Source organism: Equus caballus, chromosome 16 (genome assembly GCF_041296265.1).
Source record: "Equus caballus isolate H_3958 breed thoroughbred chromosome 16, TB-T2T, whole genome shotgun sequence".
In the NCBI taxonomy this organism is placed as follows: domain Eukaryota; kingdom Metazoa; phylum Chordata; class Mammalia; order Perissodactyla; family Equidae; genus Equus; species Equus caballus.
In genome coordinates, this window is record NC_091699.1 from 32,204,703 (window position 1) to 32,230,510 (window position 25,808).

Below are 25,808 nucleotides of genomic sequence, written 5' to 3' on the forward strand. Positions count from 1 at the left end.
TCTAGTCATAGTTTGTACATTGTATTTGGCCATTATATTCTTTTAGTCTGTCACCAATCTAGGATAGTACTCTCTCCTTCATGATATTGAAGACTTCATAGACTCCAGGCCAGTTGTCCTACAGAATGCCCCATGTTTAGGAATTTGTCACTTTCTTTAGATGAGATTCAGATCAAATTTTTAGTAAGAAATATCATAGCTGATTTTGTGTACCTACCACTCCATCACGTCAGTAGACACATAGTGTCAGGCTGTACCACAATTGGCAATGCCAAAACTGACTGTTTGGTTAAGGTGGCAACTGCCGGATTTTTTCATTGTAAAAGTACTTTCCCTTTGTGGTTTATAGTATGTGGGAGTGATTTTTTAAAACTGTAAATATCCTGTTCCCCATCACTCTTCCACCTAGTAATTTTAGCATTCATGATGATTCTTGTCCAAATCATTTGTCACATTGGGAGTTAGAGTATTGTGATTTTAAAAATATTCTTTCCTTTTATGGCACTAGTTAAATAAAACATTCCATTCAGGTCTTAGGGAATCATCATTATTTGAACTTGTACTTTTTTGCCGTTGTCAGGAGAAAAACTTTCAAAACAGCAGCTGCAGAATTCTAACATCATTAAGAAATTAAGGGCTAAAGACAAAGAAAATGAAAATATTATCGCAAAACTGAACAAAAAAGTTAAAGAGCTAGAAGAAGAGTTGCAACATTTAAAACAGGTGAATATTAACCATTCTCTATGTATATGTTATTACTTCCTATGTGAACAGTTGACCATGGTTTATAAAGCATTTGGAATAATTTAATGGGATACATCATGTGGGAAGAATTTTTCAAACAATTTAATCAGCGAATGTTAAGATTTTTCTTCATTATAACACTTGAGATTCCTGGAATACAATTATTTACCATGTTGTTATTTATTGGAAAATACTTTTGACTGTTTTTGTAATATAGGTGCTTGATGGCAAAGAAGAGGTTGAGAAACAACATAGAGAAAATATTAAAAAACTAAATTCTGTGGTAGAACGCCAAGAGAAAGATCTTGGCCGACTTCAAGTAGACATGGATGAACTTGAAGAAAAGAACCGAAGTATTCAGGCTGCTCTTGATAGTGCCTACAAGTAAGAGAATGAATAAATATGCAACCCATTTAAAATCAAATATCAGAGCAAGATGTTGAAGAAATACTTTTTCTATTGTCTGATCACTAACAAGATTTATAAACTTAGCTATATATGGACTTGTAACTGGTCAAAGCAAGTTCAATAGAGAGCGTCATTGCTGCAGTCAGTGTTTATTATGTAGTGAATTCTCCCTTATTCTGTAGATCTCATGGAAATCTTAGAAACTTCATTAACTTGGGTGTGTAATTAAATGTAGATTATTTTAAATAAAAATGATCAATCTGGTTTTTTTAAGAGAACTTACTGATCTCCACAAAGCCAATGCTGCAAAGGATAGTGAGGCACAGGAAGCTGCTCTAAGTCGTGAAATGAAAGCTAAAGAAGAACTTTCTGCAGCACTAGAGAAAGCCCAAGAAGAAGCCCGTCAGCAGCAAGAAACATTAGCAATTCAAGTAAGCAATGGGTGATGAATTAAGTTGGTCTTTTAAATCTTTGTACTTCTGCAGATTAAAGAATCCATTAGTTAGTTTGATTCAAAGCTTATGTAGTGGTACATGTGTTTTATTTCATTTATAATCCTGTTGGGCATTTTTCTAAGAGTACTGGATTGTGCCAAACTTAATCGTTTGTTTTTTTAATTTGTTGTTAAAGTGATGCTTATATTATACCAATATTGCTTAATTTTTTGTGAATTTCAGACTTATTTGAGAATATTATGAAAGCTAAGGACCCTCTTACTAGAGAAATGCACATAGGCAGATAAACGTTGCACATAATTGCAGGAGAATCCATGTAACTCCTGAGTTCATTCATAACATCTGTGGGAGTCTGTGGACCTCAGGTGAAGGAGGAAGAGCAAAATTTGTCAGGCTTTGTTTTACAAAATCATCAGTTGATGGATATTTGGGTTATTTTCACTTCTTGGTTACTGTGAATAAGACTGCTATAAATAAATATTGATATACAAGTTTTTGTGTGAACATATATTTTAAATTCTCTTAAGATATATATCCTTAGCTTATATAGTAATCCTATCTTTAACTTTTTGAGGAAATGCCAAACTTTTCTGAAATAGCTGCACTGTTTTATGTTCCCACCAGCAATATATGAGCGTTTAATTTTCTCCGCATTCTTGCCGATATTTGCTATTGTGTATTTTTTTTTCATTGTAGCCTTTTTAGTGGGTGTGAAGTGGTATCTGATTGTGGTGTTGATTTATGTTTCCTTAATGACTAATGATGTTGAGCATCTTTTTAGGTGGTTATTCTATGGCCGTTTGTGTATCTTCTTTGGAGAAATTTATTACAATGTTCAAATCCTTTGCCCATATTTTAATTGGGTCGTCTTTTTGTTTTTGAGTTATAAGAATACTTTATATGTTCTGCATAGTAGACCCTTATCAGATGTAGGATTTTCAGATATTTTCTCCCATTCTGTAGGTTGTCTTTCACTTTCTTGATAGTCTCCTTTGATGCACAAAAGTTTTAAAATTTTGTTGAAATCCAGTTTGTCTATTTTTTTTTCTTCCTTGTGCTTTGGGCATCATGTTTAAGAAACCATTGCCTAATCCAAGCTCACGCAGGTTTTCACCTGTTTCCTTCTAAAAGTTTTATAATCTTAGCTCTCACATTTAGGTGTTTTGCATGTGGATGTTCAAGTGTCTCAGCACTATTTGTTGAAAAGATTATCTTTCCTCATTGACCCCAATGTACTTTTGATTTAACTTTCCATGAATATGTAGAATATTTAAACGATTGCAAAGTGAGAGCTATATGGCAAAATATATTGAGAACACATTTGCTTCCAACTTAGCCCCTCCTCATTCCCTTTCTTTGCCCATAGGTAACCATTTTATTAGAGTTTGGTTTATTTTTTCAGTGTTTCTGTTTGTAAATGCAAGAGCATATAAATATCTATACATTTACTTATATACCTCCACACACATACATATACACACGTACACTTAAAACCATATTTATTTGTATCTTCCTCATCCTTTTTACATAAAATATAGTTTACCATTTATACTGTTTTATAGCTTGTTTATTTATTTAATAAAATGTCCTGGTGATCACTCCATAATAGAACATAGAGCTTTTTAAAAAATTCCTTTTTATAGTTTTATAGTACTTCATTGTATGAATGTACCATTGTTTATCCAGTCAGTTCTTATTGATGGATATTTGGGTTGTTTCTAATATAATGCTGTTGTAAATCATGCCATGGTCCATAACCCCCTTGTGTTTCTGCTACTCTATGACTGTGATAGATAAAAATCTCAATATTTTAAATTAGAAATACTAGAAAAATAATAAAGAAAAATTGGAGGAATGAGAGGTAGAGTGTATGGGGCTGCCACTCATAAAATCATCATCTTTTATGAGTACTGTCAATTTTCTGTATTACCTTCTTGTCCTTATCTCCATGTACATAATTTTTATAGTTGATATCATACATGTTATTTCACAGTTTTTTTGTTTAAGATTAAATCATAAATTTTTACGTTTTTTTTGTATTCATCATAATTGTTTTTTTTAAGATTGGCCCTGAGCTAAAATCTGTTGCCAATCGTTTTTTTTTTCTTTTCTTCTTCTTCCCAAAGCCAGCCAGTACATAGTTGTATATTCTAGTTGTAGGTCCTTCTAGTTCTTCTATGTGGGACACCACCTCAGCATGGCTTGATGAGCAGTGCTAGGTCCACACCCAGGATCCAAACTAGTGAAACCCTGTGCCGCTGAAGCAGAGCACACGTGGACTCAACCACTTGGCCATGGGACTGGCCCTATATTCATAATAATTTTTAATGAGTATATTCATGTTGTATCAACATTTGCAAAAATAAATTACTACCGATGGATATTTAAAAAGTTTGTTTTTGCTAGTCTACCTAACGGTGTAGGGAACATCTTTGTGTATTTATAGATCTGCTTCCATAGTCGATTCTCAGGACTAGGGTGACCAGGTGGAAGGGTGTAAAAAGTTTGATGATTCATTCAACATGTTCCCATAATGTTTTCCAAAAAGGCTATAGCAGTTTACAGTGTGTGCAGCTGTGTGTGAGCATAGCACCTAGTTTTTATAGCTCAAATAGCTCCTATCACCTTCTGCCTTACACTGCAAACATATATGGGTGCATTGTCTCTCCTTCTATATTGTATGGCAGTGGCTGTGCCTTGTATGTATTTATATGCTTTTTTTTTTTTTTTTTTTTTTTTTTTTTGCCTAACAGTGCTTTCCTAAATAGGTATTGAATATACGTAGTTTTAGAATTGCTAGATGGATGGTTAGCACATGTAAAAGCGCTTTGGATAATGTAGAATATTATAGGTGAACAGTAAGTCAACACGACACAAAATATGTAGGTAGCAAGAGGTTATGGATAATGTTTTATTATTGTTTGTGATGGTGTATCGGTTCTCATCATACAGGTGGGGGACCTTAGGCTGGCACTGCAACGTGCAGAACAAGCAGCTGCCAGAAAAGAGGATTATTTACGCCATGAGATCAGTGAACTCCAGCAGGTACTGTCACAGTTTTCCTAAACACAAATCCAAGATATGGTTTCCTAGAAATAAAAATGACTCAGTGGGGTTATGTTCATGGAATTGAGAGGATTACTACCATACTTAGCATTTGCTGTATTTTTGTAGCTTGTGTGAATAAAATCAGACTGGGTACCTTAAAAATATACAAGAAAATCCCTGAGGTTTTTAGAAAATAATTTTATCATGATTTATTGCATATTCAGTATTGTTTTCTCATTTGTAGTTGCTGGTTTATCAATTATTATCAGTCTTTGATTACTGTGGGGCAGATAATCAGTGCCTAGTTTTTGTGGCACTACCCTATTAATTTTCAGTCAGTGAACATGCACAGGATACGGGAGAGAAAATACAACTCAGATTGATCTTTCTGTCTTTATAAATGCTTAGAAATATTTGGATTAGAAAGGAACTTCATCTTAGAAAAGATATCTTTATCTTAGAAATGCTTTATAAAGAAGCACTTATTTAGATACTCTGTTATGCATCTTAACTCTAACTTAGGGATTGAATAATTAGAAAATAGTAAAAAGACAAACAATTCTATCTTGAAGAAATAATTTTTTCCAGAACTCTCTCATGAAGTTTGTTTGCTAGTGTTTTTATTGTCGTCAGTGGTAATCACTTAAGAATTTTGTGATTCAGAGACTCCAGGAAGCAGAGAATCGAAACCAAGAACTGAGTCAAAATGTTTCAACAACAACAAGACCATTGCTTCGACAGATAGAAAATTTGCAAGCAACTCTGGGGTCCCAGACATCATCATGGGAGAAGTTAGAGAAGAATCTTTCTGATAGGCTTGGTAACTGCTTTAAGTTCTTATGTTCGATGCAGAAGCCATCCGTCTTGTTTGTAGAATTAGGATAATAGTATGAGATTGAAATTCACTTGATCCAATAGTTATATTTTGTGTCTAACTTGTAAATTTTTACCTCTTCTCCTCTTTTACATTTGTTTCCTAATATTTTGTGACTTTCAAAGCATTTGTTTTCCCTCACACAATGTGTCAGATACTATCTAAAATACTTCTGTCATCTGTCATTCATTTTCACAGACCACTGCACTCAATTTTTTCCTTGTCTGTGGCCAAATCTAACCCCTTTCTAGCTTGTCTGTAATAGTGTAGGAAGTAGAGGTCAGATATGACTCTAGTCAGTGGCAGAATTCCAAGAACAGAGATAAGTGTAAGGAGAATCAAGATCAAATTCTGGTAGACAGATATTATAGAGTCTTAAGAGTCCATATTCTGCTTCTTAACAGAAACGGTCCAGGTTGCCCTTCTGTGCTGTTAATAAAAGGAAAATTATTCTTCCAAGATGTTTATTCAAGTACGGACAGGTAATATATGTGTATCGTAGACATCCTAGAAGCTAGCAAATTCATGAAAAATTCATATGTCCATTCTATGCCTAAAACTAACTAGAGAGACATCATGGTGTAGTGATAGACGCAAACCTGAAGGGGTGTCAGGAGACATGGACTCTGGGTTTAATGTTTTATTTTCCTTTGTTTTTAACCAGCCAAACAGTCTGGAACATGTCACTTACCTTTTCTGGACTACTCCCTGTAAATTAAAAGGGGTGAACTAGATTAGTGGCTTTCAAAAAGTATTCAGTAGATGTCTTAGGGCCAGCTGTCGTGGTGGGAAGGAAGCTCAATAAATAAAGTCCTGGGCTCTCTCCAGACTGCTTTCATAGAGCTAGTGCCTCCTTCCTCTATCTTTTGTTATTTGAGTTCCACATAAGATTTTGTCTGGAAAAAGATTCATCAGTTTAAAAAAAAAAAGATCACTGAACTGGGTGAACTTTTATATATTGTTTAATTTGTTGGTATAAGTTTTAGGTCTGTCATTTATCTATGATAACTTTTTGAGATTAATTTATTATGAAATAGGAGACATCTGAAAATGACACCTTCTAAAACAAAATATTTATTTAGCAATAAGTGAAAACTAGAAGCCATTGTTTTTGTGGTTTTTAGACTGGAGTCTACATACCCTCGAGGATATGTGGTATTATGCTGGAATACAGGCAAAGCTACAGGACAAGCATACCATATAATGCTGTTAATAGGAGCACTGATACAGTATGGAATAGAGTATAAAATGTAAAATAGAGATGTTATTATGTCTACTTTGGTAGGGAGAAAAATATGAGCATTCTTACCTTGGTTAAATTTCAGAATCTTCTCCACTCATCTTTTTTTTACTACAAGTTTTTTACTGAGATAGTTTAGATTCAGTGCAGTTATTAGAAATAATACAGAGAGGTCTCTTGCACACTTTACCCAATATCCCCAAATGTTAACATTTTGCAAAATCATAGTATAACATGACAACTAGGACAATGACATTGATACAATCTACTTATTTTATTCAGATTTCACCTGTTTTTCTGGTATTCATTTATGTGTGTTTCTGTGTGTGTATTAAGTCCTATATAATTTTACCACTTTTGTAGGTTTATATATCCATCATTACAGTCAAGATTCCTCACGTTGCCCTTTTGTAACCACGCTTACTACCCTCATACCCTCCCTCCTTACCCCAAATTCCTGGCAACCACTAATCTGTCCTCTATTTCTAAAATTTTGGCATTTCAAAATATTATATATATAGAATTGTATAAGATATGACGTTTGAGATTTGCATTTTTAACTCAGCACAATTCCCTGGAGACTCATTCACGTTACTCTGTGTATCAGTGATTTAGTCTTTTTATTGCTGTGTGTTTTCCCATGGTTTGTTTAACCATCTACCTGATGAAGGGTGTCTGGGCTGATTCTAGATTTTGGCTGTTCAGATAAAGCTGCTCTGAACGTTCATGTACAGGTTTTAGTGTGAACATAAGTTTTCATTTCTCTGAATAAATGCCCAGGTGTTCAATTGCTGGGTTGTAAGGGTAATTGCATATTTAGTTTTTCAAGAAACTGCCAAGCTGTTTTCCAAAGTGGCAGTATGTATGAGCGTAATGCAGTTTGTGCACATCTTTGCCAGCATTTTGTGTTGTCCCCATTTTTTCTTTTAGTCCTTCAGACAGATGTGTAGTAATAGCTCATTGTGATTTTAATTTGCATTTTCTTAATGCTTAATGGTGTTGACATCATTTCATGGGCTTATTTTTCATTTCTACATCCTCACCAGTAAAATATCTTCTCTCATCTGTTGCCCATTTTCTAATTGGATTGTTTGTATTTTCGCTGTTGAATTTGAGTCTTCTTTATATACTCTAGATACTAGTCTTAGATATGTGGTTTGCATTTATTGTCTTCTAATCTGTAGCTTGTCTTTGCATCCTCTTCATTTAGGGCAAAAGTTTAAAATTTTGAAGAAGTTCGATTTATCCATTTTTCTTTACATAGGTCATCCTTTGAGCATCAAACGTAAATATTTTTTGCCTACTCGTGGATCGTGAAGATTTCTCCTATGTTTTTTTCCTGAAAGTTTTATAGTTTTGTTTTACACTTAGTTTATGATCCATTTTAAGTTAATTTTCATATATGATGTGAAGTTTAGTTTGAGGTTCATTTTTGGCTTTGGGTTTTTTTTTTTCTATGGACGTCCAGTTGTTCAAGCATCATGTTAATCCACTACTTTCTTAATACATGACTCCACTTTCAAATTAAAATATTTTGGGAAAAAAATGATAAAGCAGGTATAGATTAAGACTGGTTCTTTTGTCTCTGTAGGCACTCCCACCTTAGGCAATAAGTAGTTACCAGTTTTAAGTGTGGCTACTTGCAGCCTTAAAAGTTCAAAGTAAGAATCCACTTGGTATCTTGGTCTCTTGGGTATGTGTAAATATGATTTTTCTTTTTTATTCTACAATCAGGTGAATCCCAGACCTTGTTGGCAGCAGCAGTAGAAAGAGAACGTGCGGCTACAGAAGAACTCCTTGCCAGCAAAATTCAGATGTCTTCCATGGAGTCACAGAATTCTCTCTTAAGACAGGAAAACAGTAGATGCCAGGCCCAGCTAGAATCAGAGAAAAATAGGCTAAGAAAACTGGAGGATGAAAATCATAGGTGAGCATGTTTCTTGATTTTATTCTTGGTAGTTTCATGACATTTTTAAAGCATTTAAAAAAATATATTGTTGGCTTTTAGCTTCATAGCACTGAGAACTAAAAATAAATACTTTTAGTGTTTAAAATCAGTCATCAGTAATAGGATATTATAGCAAGAGGGTACTGGGATTCATTGAACCTTACATAGGCTCCTGAAATTGTGTGGCATGTTTTATATATATTTGCATTTTCCAGGGAAAGGATTCATATCTTTAATCAGATTTTTTTAAAGGAATATGTAACCACAAGATAGTTTGGAGACCTCACTCGTTTGAGTTATTTTTATATTATGGGGGGTTTTCGCAGTGTTCCGGTCTTTCTAAATAAATGTCTGGGTTCTTTGGAAACCACAATCCATAAAATCCATCTATCTGAAATTATATTTGTAATATATGTATATATATGTAACGAGGCTTAATGATGTAGCTAGTTTTTAATAGTCTGTACTCACTTCATCTTTTTTGTTTTGTTTCATTATCCCTGGCTTCATAGGTACCAGATTGAATTAGAAAACCTAAAAGATGAATATGTAAGAACGCTTGAAGAGACAAGGAAAGAAAAGGTATTTTATTAGTGTTTGTTCACTTTTTAGGGCTTCCATTAGAGAATGGTTGGGGGTGATAGCGAACTAGAGAGAAAACAAGATGAAATGGGTGATGTTACTGCTTTTGAAACTTGGTCTTCAGTAGTAAAACAAATAGGAGTCTATACTTTACGCTCCTAACTTTGAGATTGACTTATTAACGATGGCATGAATTATTATCACAGAAATCATCTAACTGTCTCTCTCTCCATTAGACACTGTTGAATAGTCAGTTAGAAATGGAAAAAATGAAAGTTGAACAAGAAAGGAAGAAAGCAATTTTCACTCAAGAAGCAATAAAAGAAAAGGTACTGAATTTTGTGTTTTGTTTTTGGGGTAACTACTTAGTACCTATTGTGATTAATCATTGACTGTTTTGTAATTTTGGCTATACTTTATAAATACCATTTCTTATGTCTATAATCAGTACAGTGATGAATTCTGGTAGTGTGATCAGTGTCCTGCCCAGGTGGATCTGAAGTAATTTGAGTTTATCCAAAGACATCTGTGATTTCTAGGATTCGAATTATAGAAAAAGGATTTGAATTATAGAAACTCTCGCCCCTTGTTAAATGAATTTTGTGGTCTCTCACTGAAACTAATGCACCTCATTTGGCCCATAGGCACCTTAGGAGTAAAACTGATTTCTTCACTTTCTTTCTGGTTAATGAAGGTAATTTTTCTAAAGCGAGTTTCCTGTGTTTAAAAGATTGGAGTGTACTTGGTAGTTATTAAATATATTAAATGTTTTAAAACTACCTATGTGTAAATTGGAATTACCTTTTGAATTTATTTGGCATTAAAAAAAATACACTAAAAATAAAATGGATAAGCCAGAACCTTTATGGTTTGCAAAACTCATTGGTAATCTGATTCTAAAGAAATAGGTTTAATTGGTGATATGTTGTATAATATGAAGCAGTTCATATAATTGTTTCGACAAAAACATTCTCATTCCATTAAAAATAAACCACATTATGTTGTTAAAATATAAATAGGTCCTGAGATGATTTGACCAAGTCTATTTACACATGTAAATTTTTAAATATTGTGCCTTTGATAAGACTTCAGAAATCATATCAGTAACATTTTATGGGGAAATTAGAATGAGTCTTTGTTGTTGTTAGTCCTAGGAAAGTTTCCTGCTTTTTCTGTTTATCCCTGTTTTAATCTATTTTACTCTTTAATCTGAACTGAATTTTTTTTTAACTCTCGAAGGAACGGAAACCATTTTCTGTTTCTAGCACTCCCACAATGTCACGCTCGAGTTCAATAAGTGGAGTTGATATGGCAGGGCTACAGACATCTTTCATGTCTCAGGTGATGTTTTATTTCTTACATGTGTTCAGTCTTTAAAGTGAATAATGATAAAGGAAATATGCAGATAGCAGTTTGACTCTCACCATGACCTTGCCATTTTTAGGCAATTCATCTGCATGTTTGTGAAGGAGTACTAATTGCAGTGAGGAAATATGGATGATTTTCTTCCTTTAAGAAAGTCATAGACATTTTAAAGCAAGAATTGACAGAACCATTTTGTTTGAACCTTATGATGGAACACAATCTATAATAACTGAAGAACTGTATGTGCTTTCTTTAATTAACTTAGGATGAGCCTCATGATCATTCATTTGGACCAATGTCTTTATCGGCAAATGGAAGCAATCTATATGATGCTGTAAGGATGGGAGCAGGATCAAGCATTATTGAAAATCTACAGTCTCAGCTAAAGCTAAGGGAAGGAGAAATTACCCATTTACAGGTATTGGAAAAATTAAACGTGCTATTTAGAAGTAAATGAAATTTTGAGGCCCAATAAAAGTAGCACCCTTTATGTCCACCTGAATTCTGAGCAAATTGAAAAATGAAATGTAATAGTGGCATGTGAAGCCCAAAATGTATCACATATATTAAGGATAAAGGCTAGTTGGAGAAATTAGTCAAGGATGAGAGCCAAATGAGCCTGCCGACAGACTGCCAGAATTAGGCACTTCCCTGCTCTGTCAGGAAATGCTGGGCTGGAGTATGCCTCCCCCTGTCTTGTAGCATGCCCAGGTAAGACTTAGACGCATGGAGGAGCAGAGAACTCCTTGCAGGCAGATTTTTCCAAACAGAAAAAAAGGTAGATTGCTGAGCTGAGCACACCCATCTTCTTCTTCCCAGTCTTACCACTTAGATGAGTTGCTCCAGCTCCCGCTGTGAGGAATGAGTAAAGGTGATGAGAGAGGTTAGAATTGCAACATCCTGCACATGAAAGGCAGCATCGTGAGTGGGGAGGGAGCATCCTCTCATCCTCCCTTGCTTTTTAAAAACTTAAAACAGAAATGTTAAAGCATTTTACCTATTTTCAGTGTTAAAGTTGATACACTCAGAGGTAAAACTTTCTTCTTCTATTCCCATTATATGATTTTTGTTAGTTGAAAATATTACTCTATTAAAGAAGACATCCTTGAATGGGAAAAAAATAGATCAGAATAATCTTAGTATCTGTTATGTTTGTGTAGCCCAGTATGCTATACTTGAGGCCCCAAATTAACTTTCTGGTAGTGACGATAGATTCTATCGATCTGACCTACACAGTTGGGGCTACATTAAAGTATGTTTTTATTTCTCTGAGTTTTTGTAGTAATTTAGAATAACTGAAGTTTATGCTGTTTCCAAAATTAGAGAAAAATAGAAGGTTGGGTATTTCAAACAGATGATTGGATTTTCTTTATTCTTTATCTCTTATGTAGTAAACCTTTGAATGGTATACCTCTGAGGAAAACTGGAACTTTTTTTGGTCACTATTTCATTTTACTTTATATGTTGACATATCTATTTCTTCAAAAATAATACATTATGTTTATATTAGTGGGAATATTAAACAAGATATATTTTGACTTAAATTACTTTCTGGTTATGTTTCTCAGCTAGAAATCAGCAATCTAGAAAAAACTCGCTCAATAATGGCTGAAGAGCTAGTTAAATTAACAAATCAAAATGATGAACTTGAAGAGAAAGTGAAGGAGATACCCAAACTTCGAACTCAGCTGAGAGTAAGTATTCTTCACTTAAGGATGAGTCTAAGGAATTTTAATCCAGTTACATTAAATCTCATATTTTTAGTTTATATAAAATGCACATGTGTATATTTTAATGATTTCTTTGAAAATTAAAGAGTATTAATGTTTGAGTAAAGAACTTTAAAGGTAAATCTTTTGTCTTGCCTGTGACATTACACATTCAAAATGTTTTTCACAATCATGTTTAGTCCCAGTATAGGAAAATAACTAGATTTTATTTGGCCAAGGCTCATTTATAATCTGCACTTTGCATAACTTTAGTAGTATTTTTTTCATTTATGTTGTATGTATCATCACAATTGGCGAGTTTGGTATTATGAGTCACTGCTAAGCCATAAATGAGAATATATTTTCTTTTGGCTTTTCCTCTGGGGTAAATGCCAGGTAGTACTTAAACCACAATGAACCAAAAATACTGAAATTTGGTCTAATGTACTTAAATTAGTGGGAGAAAAGATAGATTAAATATGGGGAGAATTGTAGATTTAGTGGAGAAATATAGTAAGATTGATAGCAGCTGTTTTTGTTTTTAATTCTTTTACTTGCTATTTATTCCAAAAGACTGGATTATGAGTTTAATTTTTATAAGATATGACTATATACTTTTATTTAGATTGTCGTGTGTTTACTGGTGACTCATTTATGAAATAAATAATTAAAGATGTTCTGTATAGTTATCTAAAAAATTGTAACAAATGTCTTTTGTAGGATTTGGATCAAAGATACAACACTATTCTGCAGATGTATGGAGAAAAAGCAGAAGAGGCAGAAGAACTTCGATTAGATCTTGAAGATGTAAAAAATATGTATAAGACTCAAATAGATGAACTTTTAAGACAAAGGCTCAGTTAACTTCTGAAAATGACATTCCTATCAAACTGAATGTAAACATTTAATATCTAAATGCAGACTTCCAATAAATTCTTTTATAGAATTAGAAAGTGGAATTTACTGTAGAGTTCAAAAATTGAAAAAAAATTGTTTTATAGTATATAGTAATATTTGAAGTTAAATTATTTTGTGCAATATTTGAACTTTATTTTTGAGACTATTCTTTAAAGATTTATTTTTTAAAGCATCCTTCTTTTTTTTTGCCTTAAATAGCACAGAGATTTATTACTTTATCCTCATATCAATATGGTTAGGGAAGGAGAATGATGTTCATATATGTATTGTAGATATATAACTAATTGTATCTATAATTTGTATGTGTTTGTATATATCGAAAACATTTAAAGAGTGATATTAACATATTGAAACTTTGAAATCTTCCACAATTAAATCTCTAATTACTACTCATGAAAATGGACATTAAGGGATCAAGTAAAAAAATTATTAAACCTGCAGTTATTACAGTTTGAACTAATTTTTTTCTTTTAAAGTAGAAGTCACACTGACATTGTCTGAAGTTTAAAAGACGAATAATTTAAACTTTAAAATTTTTGTGATCTGAAAACTTATTTCCCCCAGATTCCACAAATTTTGGTACTATCTCGAAAGCTGTAGCTATTCAAAGTTATGAAGGCATAATTGGATAGTGGAAAAAGTTGACTTAAAACAGTTTTGTGATGGTATCACTAACATTTAAGTGATTTTGAAGAGGTATTGTTTTACTACCTTATAAAATGAGTCAAAAGTAATAAAATTATTAATATGATTTTCTCTAAAAATTGTTCACATTTTGTAAAGCCTTATTTTTGGCTTTATATTTAAAAATGAATGTTTGCTATTACAGAATATCCGTAACAAAATAGAGAAAGGATAGAGTTAATTTAAATTTGGCATTTTGCAATTCTGTGTAGTTGATCATTTTATTTTTTTCTTGAACCTTTAAACACAAAAATAGTGTGGAATAACTTGAAAAAAATAGCTATGCCTTCTTCCAAATGTTTGTTCAAAAGTTAACTGGGCTGTGTTTTAGACTTGTGAAATATTTTGATACATTTTATTACTGAAAGTCATTTGGCTGCCTTTTCTTCCAAATAAATTTAGTTAAATTTTAAACACTAGAACTTTGAAATATTGCTGTAAGTAAGCCATGTTAATGAATTTGGAATGCTTTTCAGGGCAATTCAAGTGACCTCATTTTTGTTCTTTTTGTATTTCAGACAGTATTTCTGTCATTGGATCTCTGATTTGTAGCATTAATAAATATTCTTTCAATGTGAGCCAGGTTCATAAAACTAATTTTCTGTACTTTAGTGGTAAAAAGCAATGTAATAACTTTTTGTCATCTTGATTTTTTTTTCTTAATATTCAGGGGCTGACAGGGAATGACAAGACTGATAGCAATAAAAAATATACAGAATCAGAAAACTAGAGGTTTAGGAATTATGAAATTTTTCTTTTAAAATATACATTAGTGAGGGAAAAAAAGCCTTCAATTGTGGAGAAAAGATTGAAATAAAACTCATATACCTTTCAATTTAATAATACTAAACATTCTCTTCTCTTAATCCTTATCAACATGAATAAAATCAATTCAACTTAAGATTTTAAAGTGTTTTCAATTTATTTAATTTAAAAATGACAAGCAGCTATTTAAGTCTCAGCCTGTATATTACCATGTTATTCTTTATTCTCAAATTAATAATCATATATTGATCTTAGTATGATTATTATACACTTAGATCTCTCAATACATTTATATTTATATTGAGAAGGTGTACTGAATCAGTTTCTTTGAAAAACTCCAAGTAGCAGAGTACCTATTGAATATTGGTTGCTGTATTTTGCTCTGTCATTAAAACTCCTCTATCCAAATTCTAGTAAGATAATATTTGTATTTTAATGCATAAGAAAATTGTTTGCAGTTAGATGTTTCCATTCTTGAAAGAAAACAGGCAAATACTACAAATCATAACAATTTTAAGAATATAAAAGTAAAAGAGGTGTGAACATTGTTGTTTTATATGTGGCAATTAAGCACAGACTATAGGTGTCCTTCCAACTCTTAGGAAGCTAAATTGAGACTACTATTTCCTTCTTTTCCTTTGCCTCTTTTTTTGAGAACTTCCAGTTGTATGATGTTTAGCATATGGGAATGTATCAAATGTGTCTATATTGTGCTTTAAGATATTCTAAATATGAATAATTTCTGACCTCGGGAAACATGAGTTTTTGTAGTTAAATAAGTGAAAAGAATGTTGAGGAAAATTTTTTTCTCATGATTCCTAAATTGGCATTTGATTTATTAATTGAAAGTTTTATTCAAGTGCTTATTAAAAGTGTATGATTTATAGTATTTAGAAAATAGCCACAAGAAAAAAGAGAAAATAACTGTAGATATTTTATCTTGTTTTACTACTAGTTATTGAGTATATATACTTTTATGTCCTAGTATATCATAATTTTTCATTTTCAATTTCTAAAAAATCTAATTTCCCCTATTCTATTCAGTTTTAAACTATAACAACTTTAATTTCATATTTTGTAAAAGACTAAAAGTATGATTTAAACTACAGATTGATATTATAATATTTTAATTCTAAATGAAAGATAATGTAAATAATAAGCATGGATCTGATTTGAATAAAGATTTTAAAATAGTAATAATGTATTTCATTTTTAACAGTTTAGAGTGGTCAATACCAATGAATGAAGGTAGTATTGTTTTATGAAGATAATATAACTTGTTTAACTTTAGAATTCATATTTTAAGAAAATGAGGATAAGCCCCAATTTTCTGAGTTATATTATTGAGTAGTATTAGTGTTAAGCGTAGTTTTCCTAATGAAGATATGTTTTTAAGAATTTACTTACTGTAACTAACTGTAATTACAGGATGACTTGTATCTTTTAAAAATCTTAAATAGTATCAAGATATTCTTCTAAAAGCCTATATTTCTATTCAAATAACAGATAAAAGGTTACCTCTATTCTTGAGTTCATATTGCTTGTACTATTGAACTCTGCAACTTTGATCCTTTAAAGTACTTTTAAGCTATTGCCTTACACATATCCATTTTACTTTTTTGCACGTCAGGATCGTTGAAGAAGATGGAATGAAAATTAAATAACTTTCTTCTTAATACTTACTTTTTCTCAAAACAAACAAAACCAAAATGCTTCAGTAACCCACAATTGTGATGAAGAGAATTTACTCTTAGTGCTGTCCAGTGTTTATTCTTCATATTGCCCCATTCCCAAGTAAGCTAAATTTAATTTTAGAATCTGCAATATTAAGCAAGACAGTAATGAGAGGTTTTTCTGCTTGCTAAATATGAAACTGTCTTCTTGCTTTTACAGGTAGTGGTGGGCAGAGCCTGGTAGATAGAGATGTTCCTTTCTGTTGTATACAATGCCATGCCCATTTGTTTCTTTTGAAATTACAGATTTTATTTATTTATTTATTCTTTAAAGATTTTATTTTTTTTTTTTCATTTTTCTACCCAAAGCCCCCCAGTACATAGTTGTATATTCTTGGTTGTGGGTCCCTCCAGTTGTGGCATGTGGGACGCCACCTCAGTATGGCCTGATGAGCGGCACCATGTCTGCGCCCAGGATCCGAACCGGCGAAACCCCTGGGCCGCCGCTGTGGAGCACACAAAGTTAACCACTTGGCCACGAGGCCAGCCCCTCTTTTGAAATTACTATCTTAATTTTTAAAAATACATGTTCCTCAAAAGTCTGTGGTCATATTGGTAGTAGGAAACACATTGCTTATTTTGTTACTGTGTAAGGAAATCATTTTTATAGGATCATAATCTCTTATCTACTCTTCTGAAATCTAGAAAGCTCTGAAAACCAAATAGCTTTTTTATAAGTTTGCTGTCACATCTGCTTTAGTGGTAAAGCCTGACCTGCACTGACATGGCTATTTACAGACTTTATCTTACTTAGAGTACTCAAACTTTTTGCTACAGAAATACTGGGTGAGATTATGGGATGCTGACCCAGGGTACAAGGAGGGTGTTAGGTAATGAATGGTGTGCATACCCTATTCTATAAAAAAAAATTCAGGAACACAAATGGTCCCAAGAATTTTGGAAACAGAATTGCACTTTATCTCCAAATCAGCCTGTTAAAGTTGATACCATCATCTCCATTTTTAAAATGAAGAAAGGTTAAGTAACTTGCTCAATGTCGTAGGGCAAGTAAGTGGCAAAGCTGGAATTCTGATTGATGGAGTTTGGCTCCAGAGTCCATGCTCTGAACCATTAACTATATGGTGGTGCTTCTCTTACTGCTTTTCTGTAAAATCATACTCACATAGATCAACTGTAGCATAAAATCAACTTTAGTAAAATTTATTTGCTTAAAACTTCAGTACCTTTGAATTATAGTTAAGCAGTTGCATGTATCAGAGAACCAATAAACTACCGTCTGCTGATAGTTCAGTATTTTTCTAACGTTCTTTGTGGCTATCCAAAACGGCAGTGTATGAGCAACAAACTTACAACACATTTAACAAACTTGGAATGCAATGTAAAAATTATGACTATACAAAATTTCGAACGTGCACAAAAGAGAAAAGAATATGAATCCCCATATACTCATTAACAGATGTTCTTTAATAGTGTTCCACACTTGGTCTACTTTGTTTCATTCATATCTCATTTGTGCTTCCTCCCAACCTACACTGACTATTGTGAAGCAAATTTCAGACATACGGTTTGATTATCATATTTAAGTATGGACTGTTTCTGTAAAAAGTAACTTTACCTCATCAACTATTTGGTTACTTGCATCCTAATTCATAGAGGAAAGACAGGATAAATACACTTGATTCTTTTCCTTTATTTACTAGTTTTCACAGTAAGAGTCGGTTCCCTTCTGTCATGAGAGATGAACATAAGGGTTTGGGCTCGTGTATTTGGTTGGTTGGTTGGATCTTCTTGAATATGATATTTAAATATATTTGTCCTCAATCCATTACAGTTACCTTTATTGATGCTTTAAATTATCCTGTCTTTGGCCAGAGGCAGCCTTTCAAATTGGTCCCTGAGTCTTTTTTCTTTTTCCTTTGGTGGCGATTTTTTTCCAATTGATGTCATAATAGTTTAGAATATTGTGAAATTTCACTTGTACATTATTATTTGTCCATCACCATATAAGTGCTCCCCTTAACCCTTTGTACTCATTCCCTACCTGCTTCTGAGTCCTTTTGCTATAACCCTCATCACCTTTGATTGCTTCCCTGCTTCCTCATGTGAGATCTTTCAGGTTCTCCCTGTACATTTCTTGCCCCATATCTAAGATTATCCATTTTTCTGTGGAGCTTGTGTTCCTTTTAATGGGAAATGGTTTGCAGAGATCATAATCTGGGCACAGGGGGTGCTTCTTGCTACAGCGTTTATCGTTTCTTGGCTTTTTTTTTTTTTTTTTTTTTTGAGGAAGATGGGCCCTGAGCTAACATCTGTGCCCATCTTCCTCTATTTTATATGTGGGATGCCCGCCACAGCATAGCCTGATAAGTGCTGTGTAGCTCTGCATCTGGGATCTGAACCAGTGAACCCTGGGCTGCCAAAGTGGAGCGCATAAACAACTATATACATATCTCCTTTCCTAAATAAATGATAGAATATTACATATCCTTTTTCACTGTGCTTTTTCCACTCAGTGATACATCCTGTGGTGTATAGAGATATTTCTCAATTCTTTTTTACACCTGCATTGTTCTAAATTGTGTGGATATACCATCGTCGATTCAAGTAGTCTCCTATTAGTAGACTTTCGAGTTTACTGTAATGTCAATTTGAAGAAAATTTAAAATTAAGTTTTAACATTGATTTATATTTGGGGGGGAATTCTGTGTTGAGAATGGCTGTTGGCAGTATGAGAACCAAATCTCATGTTCTTAAAGCCCCTTATCTTGTTTCCTCTGAGTCTGAATGACCATAAGTTAATATGTAGCCATTTAAAATAGCACCATGTGCATGTCACACCAATTTAATTGGCTTGTATGTCCTTGCAATAAGACTAACCTATTTTTAGGAGCCTTTCTCATGTATTAGGCTATATATGTACCATATGTATATCTTTACTGCACACCACTCAGTGGCAAACCAGTTTGTTTAAAAATTTATGTTAAATGACCACCATTCATTTTGAATTAACAGGAAAGCTACATTTCCTGTGCGTGACAAAAATAGGATGGTGGCAAGTAAGCTGATAACGCACTTTTAAAAATTACTGTCCTTATTGGTATGGGGTGGGCAAAGTATGCAATAACAGAGCAGTACTTGCTTGCCTTAGAGGCAAAATCTTTTACATAAAGAGTAAGTTAGGACTGTAAAGTACTTTAGAATAATGCTTGGCATATGTTAAATACTGTATGTGGTTTTTGTTATTATTCGCAAAAAAAATCTAGATAATATTCTTAATTTAGCAGGTTACCTCTGGAACTTGTAACAGTTCTCCTAACAGTATCTTAAGAATTATTATTTAAAAAGCATGTAAGCCTTTGGAAGCAAACGTTGTGTTTCCTTATGATCATGCTACTTAATCTGGTGACTTTATATGTCTGAGCATAAATTTATTTTGATGGTATCGACCTTCCTTTAACCAGTTCAAGTTGAATCAATATTTAATGATCAACTCGACTGTGCTCTGTACTAGACAGCACAGCAGGACCAACGGTGCCAAGAGTAGAAGACAGTGTGGGAGATACGCGTTCAAATAATCCTGAGAAAATAAAAATAAGCAATTATAATTCAAATAATCATAAAATAATAAAACGATAAAAATCAAACTCCACAGGGTAGCATTCGAACTTGGTGAGTTTCGGGAGAGCACGGTACGGAGAGAGCCAGGATACTACTATACAATGTGCGAGGACTCCAGAGAATCTGCACCATCTGTCTAGCTCTGCTTAGGTAGCCGGCTCCCAGGTTCTGACAGTGACCTTGGCGGCAGAGCCCAGGGAGAAGCACAGGGCCCTCCCAGCCCCCTCCCTGCGGGCCCCGCGTCCCGCCCCGCGCGCGGAGTCCCTACCCTGCCCGGTGTCACCCGGCTCCCGCCGGGACCGCCCCCTCGCGGGGCTCGGGCCCGCCTCCCCGCGCAGGCTGGCCAAGGTGGCCCGGCTGCTCCCTGGCGCCCCCTGGCCCGGCGCCGGCGCCGGAGGTTTCCGGTGAGCGGCAGGAGCCGGTTATGACGACTCTTCTCCCGAGCGAAGCCATCTGCTGTTCCTCGGTAGCCCCGGCTCCCCAGGCTCCAGGTGGGACTCGCCGGGCGATCCGCGGAGCCTTCGCCCGCGCCTTCCCGCCGGGTCTGCACTCGGCGCGCCTTCCCGCCCGGGCGCGCGGGAGGCGCTCTGCCCGCTCCCGGCGCGGCTCCCCGGCGGGCTGTAGTCTCTCCAGGATCCTCCAGCGCCTTCCCGTCGCCTGCGGGCCGGGGAGGAGGGCGTCGGGAAGCCGGCCCTGGCACTCCCGGGCCCCGGGCTCTCGGCTCCTCCACCGGGCTGCAGCGGCGCGCAGGGCTCCCGGGAGCCCGCCGGGCGCAGGGCAGGATGCCGGTTCCCGGCCGGCGCCCCATTGACCGGTTTCCCAGGCCGGGGCGGAGCCGCTCTCCCCACAGGCGCGGCGGGGACCTGGGGCGGGGTGCGGGGCCGGGTGGCGAGCGGTCGCCGAGGATCTCTGCACCCCCGAAGCAGCCCCGGCGGCGCCTGGGCTGGAGACCCCCACACGGCATCGTGGCTGCACAGGGGCGCGCGCCCCTTGCCCTGGCGCCCTGGTCCCGGACTGACGTTTTAGCAGATGGCTAGTGACTCCACCTCGGCGTCTGGGGCAACCCAGCCCTTTCTCACCCCCTGCCTTGTCCTGAGCTTGAGACCTACGCACTCGTGGGGGCCAGCCGTTTACGAGCCGGTGTGAGTCTCAGATGCGTTTGACTTTTCGTCTGTCCACTGCCTTTAAACTTTCCAAGCTCTGTCGCAGAGCATTGCCCCGTCTCACGCGCTGTGGTCCCTATCAGCCTCGGGCTTTCACCTCTCATCATCTTCAGGCTCTCCCCTTTTTCCTTCCCTCTTTGTAGGCCTGTGGAAATCCAGTCAAGGAATACAGACGTGGAGGGAGCCCGCTGTTTGGAGCTGAAAGAAAAAGTAGCTCCGCCGCTCCAGCTTCCATCTGCTGGAGAAGAGCACCCACCCATCCCTGCGGGGCCTAGCGAGAGGACTCAGCCCCGGAAAGGCTTTCTGCCCGCCCCGGGGCTGTGCTTTCGTGCACCAGCAGCCACCTCCACCTAGCTTATGCAAGTGCGTACTTGCCCTCCGCCAAAGCCAAGTTTCTGATCTCAGTCTTTAGCTTTTTCCCACGACCTAAGCGTTACTCCTTCTCCATGGATCGCTGGGTTTGGTTCTGGCTAGAGCTCAGTCGCGGACAATAGACTTGGATAACCAGAGGTTAGGGCTGGATCATAGTAATGACTTTATAACTGGGAAGGATGAGCAAAGGAGAGTTCCTGCCTGGAGAACCTTCAGGCTCAGGTAGGAGTGAGGCCCAGGGAGCCCTGGGATTCGGTGAGCAGGTTTGCTACAGTGGGCTCAGGGCAAGTCGTTGGCTCCGGGGAATGCTTTACCTGCGAAGTGTCGGGTTGGCCATACCGGCTGATGCTTGTATAAAGAGGACCGTCTCCTTCCTGCTCACCCTTGGAATCTAGTCTAAGTGACCACGTTGTGGGTGGTCCTGTAACTTTTAGCAGTATAGTATTCATTAAGGCAAAGATGAGCACGTGCTTCGCCTTCTGCGTAGGCGTGATCTCGATAAATGCCAGGCCCCCTGCTTACATGTTATCTCATTAAATTATTTTCTCCCTTAATAGTTCCTTTAGTTCAAAATATCACCTGGATGTTAGTCTACTGTAGCATCCTTTTAAGGTAATATGTTTCATTTCTGACAGGTTGTAAATGCCTGAAGCCTCACAACAGCTTCTGGGTGGTTCTGAGGATTAAAGAGGTAAGTATTTTCAGTCTAAGGAGCGTCACTGTTACTATTAATATGTATTTTTAAGTTTTGTAAAATTGCTATCAACTCACTGTTGGCTTAAAGTCCTAACTAAAAATATTAATTTGGATCACCTTTACAACAGATAATATATTCTTCAGAGCCACCTAAAAGAAGAGTAACTATATTTACCACTCTAGAGGGGAAAAGGATTTCTTCTCACACGTAGCAGTCTATTTCTAAAGGCCTCGTTGTCATGGCCCATAGTCAACGAAGACTGATTTTGAAAGCTGGGTTTTCCAGTTTGCCCCAGTGACAGCGAATGTGTAATATGGTTCTGTCAGCCAGGGGAGGGAGCACTTTTTTTCTTTTTTTTGAATAGAGCAAAGATACCACTAAGGTGAATCCAGAAAGGCATGATTATTTTCTGTGATCTCTAGGAGAAATCCTGTCTAAGATTTAATCCTTGTGGAGTGAGTTAGAAATGCAGTAACAGCCATGGCCGTTATCTCCTTTCACAAGACTAAGGCAGGACGGGGGGAATTTAAGGGCACCGTCTCTGAGGCACACTGCCTGGGTTTCACTTTTGGAGTTTTCTAAGTCTTAGTTATTATTATCATAGGTTGTTATTATACCCACCAGAATGTAAGCTTCACAAAGGCACAGTTTAGTTCTCGACTGCACGTTCACTGCATCATCGCTGGTTCTTTGAAGAGTATCTAGCACATAGTTTACACTCACAGACTGATTGTGATTATTAGTTTTTATTCAGCAGATACGCACTTGCTCCGAGCCATCGCACGTCTTCTCTCTCCCTGGCATGTTTTCCCCACTCCTTATCATTCAAGTCTCAGCTCAAATGTTATTATTTAGCAACCCCAACCGCCACCCCATCCCACATAGCTTTAAACATTTATTTAATATATACTTACATAGCATTTAATGTGCCAGGTACATCTAAACACTTTATCAATATTTAACTCACAACAGGCTTATGAGGAAGGTTTATTATGATTCCCATTTTACAGATGGAAAAGCGGAGGCACAGAAAGGTTAAATGACTTTCTCAAGGTCATACAGCTTAGGAAGCTGCAGCTATATTCAAACCTAAGGAGTCTAGCTTTAAGGTCCATATTCTTAACCACCGTACTATATTGTCTATCATATTACCTTACTTTAATTCAGGTATCAGCAAACTGGGTCATTTCAAGGCTCTCCTCCCATTTAGTTTTTTAGAACACAGCCACCCCATTCCTTTAGCAGAGGCTGTGGCTTCTTTCCTGACAAAGGCACTGTTGAGTTGTTGCCACAGAGACGGTGTGGCCTGAAAAGCCAAAAATATTTGCTGCCTGGCCCTTTCCAGAAAAAGTTTGGCAGCCCCTGATTTATTTGATTCACGGCTCTTGTCATCATCTGAAGTTGTCTATTTATTTGATTGTTTCTTTTATGTCTCTTGCACTAGGTTATAAGCTCCATGAGAGCAGGGGTTTCTTGTTTGGTTCACCCCTGTATACCTGGTTCCCAACACAGTGCCTGGCTTATAACACATGCACAATAAATATTGGTTAAATAAAGGAACATTACTCGGTGATGCAACAAAATTTGTTGCTATTATACTTGGCCCTTGAACCCTTTGACTTTTAAAGGCTCTGTGTTAACGAAGATGTTTTCAATTTGATCTCTAGGTTTGGAGGTTGCTATGTTAATGCTGCTTGTCTTTGGAGTATTACTTCATGACATCCCACTGAGTGGCCAAGCTGAGGCTTCCCCCGAGGCTGATGGCATTCCAGGTGAACCTCTGTTTAACTATGCCAGCATCCGCCTGCCCGAAGAGCACATTCCCTTCTTTCTGCACAATAATGGGCATATTGCCACGGTCTGTAAGAAAGACTCGCACTGTCCTTATAAGGTAAGTTATTATTTGAAGAAATAATATTTGTTTATTTTTAAAAGGGTGCCATTTAGGCTGGCTTACTAGTTCTGTTCTGTGACTTGAACCTGGAAATAGAATTTGATCTGTTGGTTGTAACCGGGAGTCAATCATTGTATTTCATCTAACGCTTCTAAGTGACTAAACTTTGCTTCAAATTATGTCCCACTCACAAGAGTGACATTTAAAATCTAAATCACTAGTAAAATAAATAGGCGGCCAATATTATCTGTATACTCTGTAAATGAAGCAAATTAGATTTTATACAGAAAAGAATATCTAGTTAAAGGTAACTAAAGAATGTCACACCTCTTCTTTCTTAAACGGCACTGAAGAGGGTCTCTTAGCACTTAATTTCAGTAACAACACCTCCGCCTCTGTCTCCCTGTGATTAAGACTGTTCCTGTGGCCTTCCTTCTGTTTTGGAGTTGTTGGAAAGGCCTCAAATTGGAGCCTGTTAAGACGTCTAGGGAGGCCTTAGAGATCAAAGCCAGGCATTGTGTGACACTTCCTTTCCCATGGTGCTGGCACAGGAAGCGTATGGAGAAGCAGACCTGGGAACAGACCAGTGCTGCTCCTGGGCCTTGCTGAAGGGCCCTCTAACCTCACTGGCCAATAGCAGCTGCTGTGTCCTCCAAGGGCCGCAGAGCTGTCACTGTCTTGTGGGGTCTCTGCTGATCTTGATTGATGAGTAAAGTTCCTGATCCCTTCAATTTAGCCAAGATTCTTTTGGTGATAGAAATTCCATTTTATCTGACTCTTTAGGGACTGATTTTAGAATCAGTTTGCCTACTGAGAAAGGCATTAACTACTTCCAGAAATTCCAATTCAAGTGGTCTTTGGTAGTCTATCTAGGTAAAGCCTCAAATTTTGGTGAGGGGACAGACATGGCAGGGGGGTGATGATTGAAGATAATTGTTAAGAGCCTTGAGATGCTATTCTTAGAATTTACTCTCTTTATTTTTATTACATGAATACCTATTGTAAAATGTGAAAATGAAAGTTCTATAAGGAATTGTTTTCTTCATGGAAAAATCTAAGTCCTCTCTAAATGTCGGAAGAAGAGAGACCAGTCTAAATGTACATGTTTTATGTTCTAGAAACACTTAGAAAATCTAAAGTACTGCTGGGGTTATGAGAAATCCTGCAAACCAGAGTTCAGGTTTGGTTATCCTGTTTGCACCTATGTCGACATGGGATGGTAAGTTTCTAGATGGACTCCCTTCTCCCCTTTAAGTCAGCTTTCTCTGCCGTGTATGCTGATGCCCCAGGTCCCAGCTAGACTCTTTGGGTTTTAGACAGGAATTCCTTCAGTTATTAATTTACTTACACAGTCATGAATTCAACTTGACTAACCTCCCCCGTCCGTCACCTCCGGGACAGAAATATCTGTCATTTCCTCTGCCAGAGGGAGAAGACAGTATGGATCACAGAAAATATTTTCCCCCAACAAACACTAAGAAGATAAATTGATGGTTTCCTCTTCATTCTGGAGGGGAGAGTTCAGTATAATTAGTATTTCCAGTACATGCAACGTTAATGGGGTAAAGAAAATACAGTAATTAACTGTAGTTATTTCATTGTCTTCAGTTCCAGATGATCCCAACTTCGT

General features: G+C 36.5%; 2 protein-coding genes across 11 annotated transcripts in view; both read left to right on the top strand.

Annotated features, from left to right (window-relative positions):
• Positions 1–15,937, top strand: part of TMF1 (TATA element modulatory factor 1) — a 29,749-nt gene extending 13,812 nt beyond the window's left edge. For 3 of the 4 annotated variants that reach the window (XM_001498669.6, XM_070238645.1, XM_014731465.3), the window contains exons 6-17: positions 581–723; positions 962–1,128; positions 1,427–1,583; positions 4,560–4,652; positions 5,319–5,475; positions 8,504–8,696; positions 9,230–9,299; positions 9,536–9,628; positions 10,539–10,640; positions 10,930–11,082; positions 12,233–12,358; positions 13,094–15,937. In XM_001498669.6, the coding sequence (XP_001498719.2) occupies positions 581–723; positions 962–1,128; positions 1,427–1,583; positions 4,560–4,652; positions 5,319–5,475; positions 8,504–8,696; positions 9,230–9,299; positions 9,536–9,628; positions 10,539–10,640; positions 10,930–11,082; positions 12,233–12,358; positions 13,094–13,237 (1,598 nt within the window). In that variant the 3' untranslated portion in view covers positions 13,238–15,937. Of the gene's footprint in view, positions 1–580; positions 724–961; positions 1,129–1,426; positions 1,584–4,559; positions 4,653–5,318; positions 5,476–8,503; positions 8,697–9,229; positions 9,300–9,535; positions 9,629–9,943; positions 9,995–10,538; positions 10,641–10,929; positions 11,083–12,232; positions 12,359–13,093 lie in introns of those variants that run through there. The other variant, XM_070238644.1, reaches the window with a different exon arrangement.
• Positions 15,938–20,386: 4,449 nt separating this feature from the next.
• EOGT (EGF domain specific O-linked N-acetylglucosamine transferase) overlaps positions 20,387–25,808 on the top strand; it is a 35,012-nt gene continuing 29,590 nt past the window's right edge. Inside the window, exons 1-5 of one of the 7 annotated variants that reach the window (XM_023619812.2) lie at positions 20,387–20,543; positions 21,359–21,578; positions 22,223–22,278; positions 23,952–24,175; positions 25,297–25,397. In XM_023619812.2, the coding sequence (XP_023475580.1) occupies positions 23,966–24,175; positions 25,297–25,397 (311 nt within the window). In that variant the 5' untranslated portion in view covers positions 20,387–20,543; positions 21,359–21,578; positions 22,223–22,278; positions 23,952–23,965. 7 annotated transcript variants of the gene reach the window in all.